This window comes from Lampetra planeri, chromosome 32, assembly GCF_965212315.1.
Source record: "Lampetra planeri chromosome 32, kcLamPlan1.2.h2, whole genome shotgun sequence".
Taxonomy (NCBI): domain Eukaryota; kingdom Metazoa; phylum Chordata; class Hyperoartia; order Petromyzontiformes; family Petromyzontidae; genus Lampetra; species Lampetra planeri.
The window spans coordinates 8,533,048-8,548,547 of record NC_136138.1 but is presented as its reverse complement, the minus strand read 5'-3'; the positions used below and the strand labels follow the sequence as shown (position 1 = coordinate 8,548,547).

Here is a 15,500-nt window from a genome sequence, read left to right as displayed (position 1 = left end):
CAAAGGAGCCAAAGAGCAGAAACTAATGGGACGATAGGCGATGAGACAATTCGATGACGTGGAACACACGAATCAATCAAAATAATCCGAACACGACAATCAGCACAATGCAGACAGACGACACAAACAAGGTGGTGCAAGTCAAGTCGATAAAAAAACGTTCTCGGATCGAATGGCGAGCCCCGTATCTTTGACATTCCGTCGAATCGCCGGGGCGGTGCTGGGGCCGACTGCTCCTGCGCCTGCTATGCGACCGCGCTACGTGTCGTGAGTTCACAATCAGCTGAGACACTGACCGGTGCGTTCCCGCATGCGGCGAGCGCCGGGAAGGGGCTCTCGCGCCCTGTCGCGCTCCGTGACAAACTCTCCGCGACGAATCGGCGATGGCGCAACGGAAGGAAGCCGTTGGGGAACGGCTCCATAAAGTTGACGACGAGACCTCGAGCGATTTGCTGTACTGCAGGAGAGCCACGGTGGCTGGGCTCGGGCTCCTGCTGTGGTGGGTTTTGAGAGCGGATGTGCAATCAAATCGGGAGATAAATTTTCAACAGCCAGTGTGTTTATAAAGGGCCTTTGTTATCCCCATTGTACGCATCGGCCTGAGTGTTACATCCAAAGCCATCAGAGACTCCTCGAGTAGTGGTTGAAAATGTCATTGAAACTATGCTTGTTATTGGGTAAATACACGGCAACATTTTCTTCATTTTTACGCTTATAGTAATTCAACTCAACCCTCCTTTGGTGATTTGAAGAATTGTGGCGAATTTGACTCAATAATTTTTTTTTATAATGTTTGAATGTCTTTGTATGATAACATTGGTATTGTCTGTCTCGTATATGTTGCCCTGTTCTCTTTCATTTGTTTCATTCGGCTGTTACCACCGCCGGCATACCACCTCCAGTCTCGCTCTCAACATAGCTTGTGTCTAGACAGAGACATCGCTGACCGCCACCGCATGAAGAACCGTCATCATCAGCACCACCAACAACATCAGCATTCTAAGCGGGTTTGTTGACATGGAATAGAAATGACACTCAGCCTGTGGAACTTTTACAAATTGACGCTTCCCCCCCCAACCCCCACAGTGTGGAGAGCGAGGCGGATGTGCGGACCTCCGCAGAGGGCGCCCGCCAAGCCTTCCTGCAGGACCCCACGGGCCCGCAGCAGAGGGGCAGCCGCTGCCCCCGCGGCTTCTGGAGCGGCGTAGCGGTGGCGGCGGTGGCCGGGTCCAGCGCCTCGTCCTCGCTGGCTCCGGCCAAGTCGCAGAAGCTGAAGCTGCAGCGCGGAAGCTCCCTGCTGCGGACGCAGGCGGACGAGGAGACGGTGAAGAGGTCGCGCAACCACGCCGGGGCCTACGAGCTGTCGGCGGACCTGCAGGACAAACAGGTGACGAGCGGCGGCGCGATGGCCGCGTCTGCGGCGGCCACTCCTGCGATGACCGCGTCTGCGCAGAGACACGCGGTCGCCAGGGCCAGGTTGTCGCGGGGGGCTTGAGGGGCCCGCGGCCCATGGTGACGAGATGTTATCTCTCTCATACTCTTAGTTCTTAACCACTATATAAGGTACAGATATAAGGTACAGATATTTTGCTGTGACGGTTTCACCTGAAGACGGAAGCTTGTGTTGCCTCTTTTTATTTATTTTAATTTCATTTTTTACCTACGTGACTTTACCGAAAGAACTAAGAGTATGAATCCTTGCAGTCTCGCCTGGTATACGGAAGGTCGTGGGTTCGATCCAGACCCTGACACTTGCTGTGTATATTTGGAGTTTGTGTGTCTCTCTCGCCATGGTCACGTGGATTTTTCTCCGGGTCCTCCGGTTTATCCCTCCACATTTAGAAACATGTGTTTAGATCATTTGACTGCGATAACTTTCCATATTATAAGCCAATTCGTTGAGCTATCATTTGTAGCCAGGTTGCGTCTGAAAAAAGAGCTTAAAGCTCAATAGGCTTTACCTGCTAAATCAAATATTTTTTCAATCATGGGATATGATATCTCTGGTGCTTGACAATGGTAAAGGCGCAATGCTGTAGCATTGTGATAGTTTTGTTCATTTTACTTTACACCGGTTACATTGTAGATCTGGTGGGATCCACGGTTTAAGGCTAGTCACACCAGTAATGCCAAAGGATTGGTGATTTAGGAATTTCTCATTGTGTCTGACCAAATCAATCAATGACAGTAGCTTGCATGTATTCATGTTTTGGCAGCCACGCCTATGACCAAATCACCCAGAATGCACCTGATCCCATCAGACCTTGGAAGCTAAGCAGGGACATGCATGGATAGTACGTGCATGGGTTGTAGTGGTTACGGGCAGCAGTTGATTGACAATCGGGCTGTGCGTCTACGCGTATGTGTAAGCTGGCGGTCGCGCGGTTCCTGAGAGGCCGTGGCTTTCATGCTCTGCCAGCCTGGCGATCAGCTGGGGAGAATACGCCTCGGCCAAGTCCTGTGCTAGCAGGGCAAAGGTCAAACCCTCGGGATGATGGCAATGCCGCACCACTGGCCGAGTGCGCTGAAAACGTCCCGCGGGAGAGCGATGAATGAATTCCGAGCGAACCGCTCATCGGATGCGGGGATTACGAAGCCAAATCGGTTAAACGGTGGCCAGATTTGTTGGGTGACACAAAAACGTTAAAAAGTGGAAATTGGATTTTGTTTTTAGCTATGGGTATGGACCGAGTGAGGGCAACATATGGTGGATTTAAGTAAATTTGTACAAACCCTCTTGAACCGGTAATTTTTTAAAATTTATATAACAACAGTTGCCAGCCTTTGCTTACATTTCTTTTTTCGATTTAAAGCTTTCGTGACTGCAGGGATTCATCTTCTTGGTTCTTTCGGTAAAGTCACGTAGAAGGGTAATTATAAAATAATAAAAATAAAACATAATAAAATAATTCTCACGACGTTTCGGCCCCGACAGACCTGGTCTTCACCTGAGGACCAGGTCTGTCGGGGAGACGCTGTCTCTCCGACAGACCTGGTCTTCACCTGGTCTTCACCTGAGGACGGCTGCTTGCGTTGTGGCCAAAACGTCGTGAGAATTATTTTATTATGTTTTATTTTTATTATTTTATAATTTCCCTTCTACGTGACTTTACCGAAAGAACCAAGAAGATACATTTCTTTTGTACATTTGAGTCCTCTCGAAGGGGAAGACGTTGTAGCACTGTTCATTTGTGACCGTGACGAGTTTGCATCGCCGAAGCACTGTGGCCTTTTCAGATGTCACTTTACCCTTTCGGTTCTCCTCTGCCATTAACGTGCGCCTTTTTTTTTTGCTCAACGAAGCCACATCCGTTGCATTGGTATTTTATTTCAGTGACATCAAATGAACCTGGCCTGCCAATTAAATTGATAAAAAGAATTGTATGAAAAAAATACTTTGCCCGACCCCCGCAATTATCGATACCCCTACGGATTATAACCGTACGCTGTAAATCAGATATTGTTTGAAAATAAATAATATGGCAGTCAACTAAATTAATGGACTGTGTTAACATTCACACTACTTGCAAAATAACGTACACTGATTAATTACATAAAAAAGTGCAAAAATGTGAGTAAATATTGTTAAGAAGTGGCGAATTGATTGTGCAGTGGTCACCGCACTGCTCAATGAACCCAGCCACATGAGTTCGATTCCTGCTCGCAGCTAACAGCAGCAGAGTGATATTGCTGCAGCATTGCACATTGCACTCCGAATTAGATGCTGAAACTGAACTTGAAAATTGCTTTCATGCGTTTGTGTTTGTGCAAACTACAGCGTTTGTCAAACCCAGCTGACCGCTTCCGTTTTGTTTTTTAAGTAAGACGTCAAAACAAACGCTTCATTAACGGTGCCGCGCGTCGTAACTCCACGGCGACCGATCGTCCGTCTCCGCTTCCGGCAGGTGGAAATGCTGGAGCGAAAATACGGCGGGCGGTTCGCAACCCACCGCGCTGCCTGCACCATCCAGGCCGCGTACCGGCAGTACCAGATGAACCGGAACTTTGAGCGTCTGCGCAGCTCCATCTCGGAGAGCCGCCTCCCGCGACGCATCGCGCTGGGCGGAGTGCACTCGCAGATCCCCTACGAGGTTTCCGACCGCTCCCTGCCGCCGCCGTGCCACCACGACCGCATGCGCCCGCCCCTCTACGGCAGCAAGGGCATGATGGATCCCGGCTTGGCGCACACCATGCCCCCGGGCGCTGCCGGCGACTTTGCGGAAGGCATCACGGACCTGGAGAGCGCCTTCTCCAAGCAGGTGCGCTCCCTGGCCGAGACCATCGACGACGCGCTGCTCGGCGGCCGGGGATCGGAGGCGGACGGCGCGGCCCGGGGCGAGTACGGCGGGGTCCTCGATCCCGCGACGCAGAGGGTGGCCGGCGGCGGCGGCGGCGGACGGATGCTGAGCGGCGACGAGCTGGGCACCATCGTCTACCCGCCGCCGTCGCCCTACGACGCCGTGACGCTGTACATCGACGACGAGTCGGGCGTCGGCGGGGAGGCCGCCGGGCTCCTCCAGCCGCCGGGCGGCCAGGAAACGAGGGCCTACTGCGACCTCGTCCGCTGCACCTCGGAGCGCGACGACGGCGGCGGCGAAGGCGGCAACGGCGGAGGCGGCGGCGGCGGGAGGCTCTTTGTCCCGACGGACAACCAGCGGCGCGTGTCCTGTCCGGATTGCCGCGACCCGACCAAGCCGTGCGGACAGCCGCCGCTCCTGACGGTCGAGCAAGCCGCGGAGGTGGCGGCGGACCCCTCGGTGGGCCACAGGGTGGCCAAGCGGGCGGTCTCGGGCCGTGGGCATCCCGCGCTGCTGGGCAGGGCCGGTGGGGGGAGGCTGGACGGGCACCTGGGCATCAACGGAGGCGGAGGGGGCGGGGTGGGAGCGGGAGGGAGCGGCGCAGGCCGGCCCCCGAAGTCGGAGTCGGACGCCTCGGACGGAGACAACGACAGCGTGAATAGTACGTCCAACTCGAACGACACGGTGAACTGCAGCTCGGAGTCGTCGCGGGACAGCCTGCGCGACACGGTGCACAGCAAGCCGAGCTACCACAAGGAGACGTGCAACAGCTGGGACTCGCCCGCCTTCACCAACGACGTCATCCGCAAGCGCCTCTACCGCATCGGGCTCAACCTTTTCAACAAGTGCGTGGTCCATCGTCCCCCGCGTGCGGCCCCTCTTCCGAGCTTGTGAAAGAATCGTGGCTTTTTTTTTATCGATTTAGTCTTTATTAAAGCTTTTTTTATGCTGGGAGAGGGACGGAGTGGTGGCGCAGATGTTTGTGCGCTGTGCTATGAACTCGGCGAGCTGAGTTCGATTCCCGGCCACGGCTACACAGCTAACATCCCTCCCGCACTGACCGTTTTTATAAAATATGGTCAAACAATCCCCATAAACAACATGGGATGGGGAGGCCTTCATCCTTGTCAAATGGGTTTTGGTTAGTTTTCGGGGTTTTTTTTTCAGCACGTACCCGGACATATTTTTGTCGCAAGCAATTGCAATCACGTTTTCCCATGCGAGGCTGCAAAAACAATCTGTCCGTTATTCATGCCTCCCAATTTTCTGCGGCTGCGACGGCACGGCGCCTCGAGTCGCGGCTGCAACGCGCGCTGAATAAATCCGAATTGCAGCGTACGATTGCATTGAGAGGCGCGCTCATATTTTCCCTCCGCTTGTTTCCGAAGCTTTACATTCTGTCTCCACGCGCGCATGCGTGCGTGTCTCTCTCTCTCTGCAGAAAGGCGGAGAAGGGCCTCCAGTTCCTGATGGAGCGTGGGTTTATCCCCGACACGCCGTACGGAGTCGCCCAGTTCCTGCTGCAGAGGAAGGGCCTCAGTCGGCAGATGATCGGAGACTTTCTCGGCAACCGCCAGAAGCAGTTTAACCGGGACGTCCTCGAGTAAGACTTCTTCTTCTTGTGAGGCATGCACACATGGCAATGCATCTATTCTTCGATCATCAGGCCTGCGATGGTGCCTAGCGGGCATCGCGGTGGCGAGTTGCAAACTGGCTAGCGTGGTATAAAGGAGTTCCTGGGTTCGATCCCGGCCCTGATGATGCCTGTATATTTGGAGTTTGCATGATCTCCCCGTGGTCACGTGGATTTTTCTCTGGGTCTTCCTGTTTTTCCCTCCAACTTTCGAAACATGCGTTTAGAGTATTCGGCTGCTATAAATTTCCACGTGATATAATTTGTGGCCAGGTCGCTTCTGAAAAAGAGCTATATAGCTCAGTGGGCCTTACTTGCTAAAATAAAAAAAAATTAAAGCATGTTGCATCGATTCCTCGATTAGAATTGATTTGCTTTTCGTGATACAAGCGTTGAGTCGTCTGTGTGTGTGAGAATTGATTATTTTGCGATGTGTGCAAATCGTATGCAAATTATATTCAACGACAGTCAAATCTGCATATAATCAAACCGTCTGGAAGCCAAGTCCATGTGTGATTATATCCGAAGTTGCCTTTTGCCTTCTCCCCCCCCCCCTACTAGTGTAATATAAAAATGTGTTGCTTATATGAGAGGTGTGCTTATATCCAGCCTCTACTCTATTCCATTCCTATAGGGGTGGAGCATTGGTTCAGTGGTTCGCACATTGCACTTTGAATCTGATGACCTGAATTTGATTCCTGGCCACGGCTAACATCGTAGTGCGGAATAAAAACTGTTCAAACGAGACGGAACAAGAGCCCCAACAAACGATACGAGTGAGATGGTAAACACGTGGCAAAACACACGCGACCCTGAATTACATTTCAATCCATCCAATCGCTGGCAGTGTGAATCATTCCACGCCTACCCCTATACTGACATGTTGAGATGCACACTTGCCTGGTAAAGTGCAGATTACTTTCAGTGATGCGTTTGTTCCCGCCTCGTATGTTGAGGTGTCATACCCCACACTCTCTCGAGATTGTTCCTACCCAACCGCTCTTTTTTTGACGCCGGCTCTTTGTCCGTTCAGCTGCGTGGTGGAGGAGATGGATTTTGCAGGCATGGATATTGATGAGGCCCTGCGGAAGTTCCAGGGACAAGTTCGAGTCCAGGGCGAGGCCCAGAAGGTGGAGAGGATGATTGAAGCCTTCAGGTGAGATATTCACTCCAGCTGTTCATCAGCTATTCATCAGTTCTATCCAACATGTAAACCAGGACTGGGGGGGGAGGACCCTTTCTCTACCCAGGGCTTTCACATACCTTTTTGTGGGGAGCACAGATTAACGACCCGACACGCGCACACGACGCATACCTCATGGTCATAGCAAAAAAGGTAATCGCATTGACAGAAGTGCTTTGAGCATTGCAAAATGAGAGTAACACCAGCGTTGGTCAAAAATGTTTTCCTCTCGTTTGGAAGTGGTGGGCCTCATGTGGCTGGACGTCTTGAAACGGGGTGCAAGAACCCACACTTTACCCCACCACACGCGATTCTGCCGGCCTGTATCCATTAATGCTGCCGGGTGGACAGAGGTGTGGGGAGATTTAAGATCCGCGCACCAGGAAAGGGAATCGAACCAGTGACCTCTGCATTGCAAGCCCAATGTGCTGACCTTTACACTGTGGCAGTATCCCAAACGGACAACATATTGAGTACTCAGCATGTCAAGCGGTGGTTATTCCCTCCTCCATAGCCTTCTCTACATGCAGCACGAAATGCGTCCGGTTATTTGTGATGAATTTTACGAATGTGCTTTGGCCTCTGTTTAGCCTCTGAACGTACAAACGATGAACGAGCACATTAAACGACTGTGCCGTCATTTTTCACACTTTGAACGGGAAAATGCAATTGGTTCATGTTCGTATACACAGATTATTGTCAAATCTTTGGACATTGGACAAAGTGTGATCACTGGTAAGCTAATCTACGCAGTCTGTGACAAAATTCAAATCTACTTTGCAACATCCCAAAAGTTCATACTGTACAATGCAAGTGCTGGCCATAACTCTTCTGTGGCCAATGACCCAGTTTTATATAATCACTTTGTTTTGATGCTTTGACGTATCTCAGTCTTAGTGGATACATTTCATTGCATAAATACATTTATTGATTGGTAAATATGAGGCATGTAACTATTCATCTCCGAGAAAATGTTAAGATTTGTCACAATGCTGGCTTATGATTCGATTTGCGAATTTATTATTACTTTTTTGTTGTTCCTCATTCGTTTCGACTCAACTGCAATATGTTCTCACTTCCATGTCCCAAGATTAACACGAGCATAGAATATTCGTCAAATTTGTGCAAACCATCACAGTTAGTTTCTCGCACGCACAATTCATGCATCATGCGGGTGAGAATCAATTTTCAGAGATAAATCTGTGCAAATTCTTGGGTCTTTCGGTAAAGTCACGTAGATAGGTTCAAAGAAAAGAACAAAATAACACATTAATTTCGTTGAACCTATCTACGTGACTTTACCGAAAGATCTCAAGAATATGAATTCCTGCAGTCACGAAAGCTTTAAGTCAAGATTTAAATCTGTGCAACATTACATGCCTAGTAATTACATTGTTGGAAGTTGATATGCAGGACACCGTAGTAGTACTGTATATATAAATATAATAATTAGTTTAAGAAAGAACATGACCATTACTAAAACATGCCTCTCTCACCACAGAGACTGGTGGAACGTAGGTTTACATTTTAGGATTTTCCAAAAAAATTTGTTTTTTTTCACGAGATTGGTGGCGTGTTCTGTTTTCTAGAAAGCTGCGCTGGTTGAGACCTCCTCACAGTCCGTTGAATGACTTTCCTTTTCTCCTCTTTCAGCTTCGCTGACTTTGCACTTGAGGGGAAACGTCAAATTGCCGTAACTTTATGAATTAATATTTTAATTTCCCCCCCCCCACCCAAAAAAAACTATTAACAGTAAATAATGCACGAATCCTGATGTTTACTTCATGACACCTTTAGTCACAATTTTCCCACGTCTTGCACAAGTCCAGTTTTGAAACATAATTCCCATCCGTAGCATACGCGGCAGTCAAATGTACACCTTTGGGACATGATAGTTATTTATTCACTCTATGACTAAAAGGTGAATGGGTTTTACAGGAAGAAAAAAAAACATCACGTGATTTCCTTGTAAAATTAAAAGGCTTTAGTGTAAGATTAGCCTAGCTTAAGAGATTTTATGGGGTTTTTTTTAACTCATGCATTGCACAGAGAGGCTTCACATAGCATTACATGGGCCGACGGCAATGGGAGTGGCAAGTCACCAGCCTGCATTCGCGGTTGCATAACGCCGTGCGTGTGCCCTCGGAACACGACTGGACGGATTTGGCGATGACGTCAATAGTACTGCGTCGGATTTGACCCTTTGTGAGCGCAAAGCGCGGGCTGCGAACACCGCGTGATGTCCTCACCTTTTCAAATGTGCACGCATTGCCATTGATCCACGAATCACATTAATAATTATTAAACGTGGTATTGTAATTGTCTCTTGAGTGCACAGTATTACACGTGTTTGGGGAGCGGTGGTGTAGCGGTTAGCGCGCTGTGCTACGAAGCCGGCGACCCGAGTTCCATTCCCACTCACGGCCAACACCGGTTACGATTATCTGAACCGGCCATGGGCCTCCACTAGGTAGACTCAACCTCAAATGAGTACCCGGTGCGGTGTGTCAAAAACATCGCCACTGGGAAGACAAAGGCAGTCGGGTGTGGTGTTGGCCACCGACCCAATTGTGTGCCTTGCCGGCCTTCATAGGTGCTCGCTTACAGCACTTTCCTCGACAGTCTTGTAAGGCTATACGGGGGTTCTTTGTCTTTGGTGTGTATGACATGGTCGCACTATGCTGTGAACTCAGCTACCTGAGTTTGATACCTGGGTATGGCTAACATCAGTGGCAAACGGAGTCTCGTCTCGTGTTCTGTGCCTCCTCTAGGTCGACTCAGCCATGAATGAGTACCTGGTGTGATATGTAAACATCAGCACCGGGGAAATAAAGTGGTGTTGACCACACCACGCCCCGTTGTGCACCATTCAATAGGAGCTTGCAAACAGCACTTGCTGCAAAAGTCCTCATGCTAGATGGGGGATATTTATCTTCAACGTGCATATTTTTGCCCTTCGGTTTTCACATTCTATGTTGAATTCAAGTTATTTGACTAAGCAGTCATGGTTCAACATATTTCTCACGTATATGTGTTAATGCAGCACAATACAAATACATGCTGTCATTAATGTATACAGGTCATGTAGAGCATATAAACAGAAAATGAAAACGCACACGTATACAGACAAATAAATATACACACACACGTGCATACGTGTAGTATAGTCATTCTAAATTACCACCAAGCCATTGACCTTGCGGGGTCTCACTTTTGTGGTGCATGTACACTGTACCATATTTTTTTATTTAATGAAGATTGTGATTTTATCCGATGTTATCATTAACGTTAATGCACAATTAATTATCGTTAATTTCGTCGGAAATTGCTTTCCATTACACGATGACTTAATAGATAGTCGTGGCTTGTTGGTTTTCATCGGTGCTCACCAACAGTACCATGACGGCGGTCTGATAATGAATGTGATATAGTGTAATTACACTGGTCAACACACTTTTTCTGGCATAAGGTATTCCAACGGTTTTAAGGTAATTTTGGGATGCTGATTCCAAATCTGGCATCAGTTTTTGTCTATCACATCAGGTTTTTGAGATATCAAATATAGCATTTTCAATAAAAACTGCATAAGAAAAATATTAAATAAATGTGGATATCTACATAAAATTATATTATAAACACACCATCCTAAAAATACAGCACCATATTTTAACACTAAAGCAGTCACTGACTCGCAACAACTTGCAATCATAAGTGACAGAGTTAATTTCGGGTAAAATCAATGAAAATGGGGTATGCCTATAGCATAAAATGAGATGTGATAGAGCAAATCTGAGATCAGATTTGGAATCAGCACCCTGAAATTAGTCTAAAACAGCTGCAAAAGTCCAGGCCAGAAAAACATGTTTTTTTTTTTGTTGACCAGTGTTATGGATTCGATATCGTGTAATTATTATTCGTGGTTCTTTCGGTAAAATCACATAGAAGGGAAATAATAAAATAATAAAAAGACACCATAAATTAATAATAAATTAATAAAAATAAAACACATTTTTTTCCTTCTACGTGACTTTACCGAAAGAACCAAGAATATGAATCCCTGCAGTCACGAAAGCTTTAAATCAAAGTGTAATTATTGTCCGCTGCTGGATGAAGGCCTCCGAATACCGTGTAGCCAACGGGGTTTTATGTTGTTACCATACTCCACCGTGCTGGTCAGTGGGATTGTTACAGAGTGGGTGGGAGGAGTGGGGAGGATATCACTCGCCACTGCTGTTAGCTGCGGCTGAGAATCGAACTCGGGTCAATGGGTTCAAAGCGCGGCGCGCGTATGAACCGATTGCACCACCGCAGCAGAGTAAACTGACAGAAGAAAAAAAAAAACATTTATATTCTTGTCTCTGTGTGTGCTTTATTGCTGATCAAATTGGAATGGTGAATGACTAAACTACCTCTGCAGAACAAGGACTGACCCCGCATGCAGTAACGCACATAGAGGCTCTGCAGTAGCCTTGCCATTTGTGGGATATGAATGTGGGTCATCTAATTTTTATTTTGCGGGAGGAAGGATTTACAGTATTTACCTTAATTCCGTTCGACATCACGACTCCATAAGCTGATATCTCTCTGAGCCATTGGTCACATAGTTGTGCATTGTGTTGGGTGTAAAGACCCAGGCACGATGGCGCAGTAGCTTACAGTCTATCTGGGATAATTAAATTGAATTCTCAAATGCCAAATAAATAACATGTAAAAGTATGGTCAATAAACTATTAAACACTGAACATTCAAATTAAATTACACATCTTGCCGAACCACATGTAATGATTAACAAAGGTCAAGGGGCAGCCCTGAAATTGCTTGTTCACCCCAAGAGAGCAGATTCATAGGGTATTTGGTCTACTCTTCCACCGTGAACATGTCTACATATCCACGCTTGTACTGGAACTCGGTATACATTTCCATGTTGTATTTGCATCCCGTCTCTCATGAGCCCCTTAATTGGGAATACAATGGGTTGTTTTTAACCTGCGCCTATGACCCAATCACCCAGAATGCCCCCCCCACACCCCCAATCTCATCAGATCTCATAAACGAAGCGATTTTGAGCTGGTATCGAGCTTGAATGGGCGACTACCGTGCCAAGGCTGCGGGGCCTACGATGTGACCAGGGGAGGGGAGTGCAGAACGCTCCGTTGTTGTACAGTAGTTCTATACACCCTCATCAATGCTCCCCACATTCGCCAACTGGTTATGACCAGCATGGTGAAGTATGACCGACCAAACCCCATGACCCCCATGGCTTGGGGAGGCCCTAATCCAGCAGGCGATTGACAAAGCGGCCGCGTGTTCACGTTAAACCTGTGGACTGAGTCTGTGGACTGAGTTTTGTTATCCTTCCCTCACACCTCCGATTAGCAAGGTTGGTTATGCACGGTGCAAAATAACTTCAAGCATACCTGGCAACCCATACGATTTACCCGTATTCTTGTACGGCGGAAATTTAGTTTTTCGGTCCATACGACGTGCGGCCATTTTGATACGGGCAAAAAAAATGTTTTGTCTGTTCGTTTGTGTTTCTCCCTTGTGATGGGACTTTGTAGGATGAACGTTGAGAATCATAAGGGCACGGGGTGACCAATAAGGTCTGAATTGGTCTGTAATAAGGTAGGCACTGATAAGGGGTTGACAGGTATATTCAACGTACATACAGCAAACTATTATCAGCATTGTGCCCTGGTGTGTGTGAGCGCGCGTGTGTGCGTGTCTGTATGTCCACTTGGCTGTGCGCTATGCAATTTAATCAATGGCCTTGAAATCTGAGAAGAACCCCGAGTATTAAGCTGTTTGCAAAAATCGTCACCCAGCAATACAGTAATGCGTGAACTTTAACCCTACCCCTAACCACGACGGAAGAAATAAATTTTCAATCACATTGCCAGCATTCCACGGACGCATTCAAAGCAGTTGAGGAGTACCGTGTGGAGGATATTCCATCTGTACGAGTCACTGTGCTGCTGTATTGTACGGCGCTTCATTCATCAGTGATGATGCATCATGGTGGCTATGCACGCTTGTGATCCGGCAGTGTCTAGGCTAGCGTTCGTGGATTAGACAAATGTTGTGAAACTCCCATGTCCGTGGGCGTAAAGGTGCCATACTCTGGCTTGCCAAGAGAAGGTGGTTCGGCAACGTGTGGACTAATATCACCTGTCCCTTCTGTTTGGGATAGAGTATTGGCCCTTCAAAAGCGTGGGTTTTCTCCAGGTGCTCCGCTTTTCCTCCCGCGTGCATAAACAAATCACTCATTGACTGAAATTATCTTTATATACAGAGAACTGCAGAGATTGGGCAAATGTTGGTCACGCTGGCTCACCTCCTGGCTGCGTTCCAGCTTGTTTGTGGTTCCCCAGCGATTGCTGCTTCAGCAACTCCACCGCAGATTTCATCATCGCCAGCCACGATCTTACCGCCGCTGCTCCAGCAGTCGCCATCTCTCACGGTTTTGCGCTGATGCGACAACCCATCCCGCTCCTGCTATGCACATATGTATACATGCACACACATATTAAAAAAAAATAATACGTGCGATTGACGAATCGTAGAAAGGTCTTCATCCAGCAGTGGACTGACATAGGGCTGAAAATTATTATCATTGTTTATTCATGCACGTATGTTGAACTTCTTTCGCACCGTACGTCGCAAACCGTGCCAATTAATCGGAGTTACTGGAACTGATGTTATGCTCCAAACCCAGCAGCGGACGACCACGTCAGGCAGGTGCCCTCCCTCGGCCGCCCCTCTGTTGCTAGTCTCGACCACCGGGCAGCAAACGGCGTGCGTGTCAAACCTCCAGGGTTCAGAGTTAATGCCCCCGGGGCTCGTAGTCGAGCCGTTGGGGTTCCGCGAGTGTGGAGTTTTTGCTGAGCGTGCCGTGTGTCCGTGTGCAGCCAGCGCTACTGCGTCTGCAACTCGGTGCTGCTGCGGCAGTTCCGCAACCCGGACACCATCTTCATCCTCGCCTTCGCCATCATCTTGCTCAACACCGATCGCTACAGCCCCAACGTGAAGGCGGAACGCAAGATGAAGCTCGAGGACTTCATTAAGAACCTCCGCGGTGAGGAGAGCTGTCTCGTTACGATTCGTAAACGCCGGATCCGGCCTCACGGCTCTGAGGTCGGAGCGCCGAGCCGGCACCGCCAAGATCCTGTGCTCGAATCCGGGAGTAGATAAGAGACTTTTCACAGCAAATGTGTTTAAAATATAAAATGAAAAGCTCCACGTGAATGATAATTGGTTTTTTACCCTTTTATCTGGCAACAAAACTGACACCTTTTTTTACAAGGAGTCATGTTTGCATAGACCACAATACCTGCAGTCATAATGCAAACAAAAACATAACTCTGATAATGTGTGCACTGGCCTTTTGGCGTCATTTGGTCCAACACCATGTGAGACTAGGCTCTAAGGAAAGCTGTCTCGGGTGTGGACCAATCAACTTCAAGGACAGTGCATACATTATCAGAGTTATGTTTTTTGTTTGCATTATGACTGCAGGTATTGTGGTCTATGCAAACATGACTCCTTGTAAAAAAAGGTGTCAGTTTTGTTGCCAGATAAAAGGGTAAAAAAACAATTATCATATTTTTTACTGCCAAATGAGGTTCCAATGGTGTAAATGCTCCACGTGAATGTTTTTCAAACAAGTGCACCCATGATGGTCCTCATTCCAAGCATGCACAGAGGCTGTGAATCGGCTGCGATAAACTGACCCACTGTATGAATGCACGTATGTGTCCTGTACTTCTTTCACACACAAAAAGCAGTTCTAAAGAAATTAGTTTCAAGCGGGGTCTCAAGTCATGGAGTGAGTCCATGGTGTCAGCCCGGTCTCTGATGACAGCACAATCATCGCGCTTAGCTTGGTTGTACACTTGGAATGCATCACGTGATTTCTACGAATTGAAATTGTACACAGGGAGAGAATGGATTACCCAGAGAAAGCTGGCATACACGAGGGGTTAACAGACCCACTTGATGCATTACCATCGCCTGACCACGTCACAGCCCAACACGTTTGGGAATCTCACAAACCTACGTGATTCACTAACCTCTGCCTTAAAATTAAGGATCACAGTTGTGCACCGCCACTGATTTGGCCTCTAACTCAAATCACCCCAAATGCGCATGTTCTCATCATATCTCAGAATCTAAGCAGCATTGAGGAAAGCACCTGTGAATGGCACTTAGATGGACGACCGCCACGACATGCAGGGAGACCCTCATCCAGAAGTGGATCGACACAACGGCCACCCGCGCATTGACATGTGCCAGCGCACGATGAGACTTAAAATTTGGCAAAACGCAGCGGCGCGTTGGTGCCGACTCAATGGGCCTCGACTGTCACGACTGTTACGTTCATTGAAGC

The 15,500-nt window shown here is 48.1% G+C and overlaps 1 protein-coding gene across 1 annotated transcript in view; it reads left to right on the top strand.

Annotated features, from left to right (window-relative positions):
- The first annotated feature begins 1,024 nt into the window (after positions 1-1,024).
- LOC144729506 (IQ motif and SEC7 domain-containing protein 1-like) overlaps positions 1,025-15,500 on the top strand; it is a 34,032-nt gene continuing 19,556 nt past the window's right edge. The window contains exons 1-5 of the mRNA XM_078609842.1: positions 1,025-1,387; positions 3,906-5,143; positions 5,740-5,901; positions 6,965-7,087; positions 14,023-14,189. Coding sequence (XP_078465968.1) covers positions 3,912-5,143; positions 5,740-5,901; positions 6,965-7,087; positions 14,023-14,189 — 1,684 coding nt within the window. The 5' untranslated portion in view covers positions 1,025-1,387; positions 3,906-3,911. The remainder of the gene's footprint in view (positions 1,388-3,905; positions 5,144-5,739; positions 5,902-6,964; positions 7,088-14,022; positions 14,190-15,500) is intronic.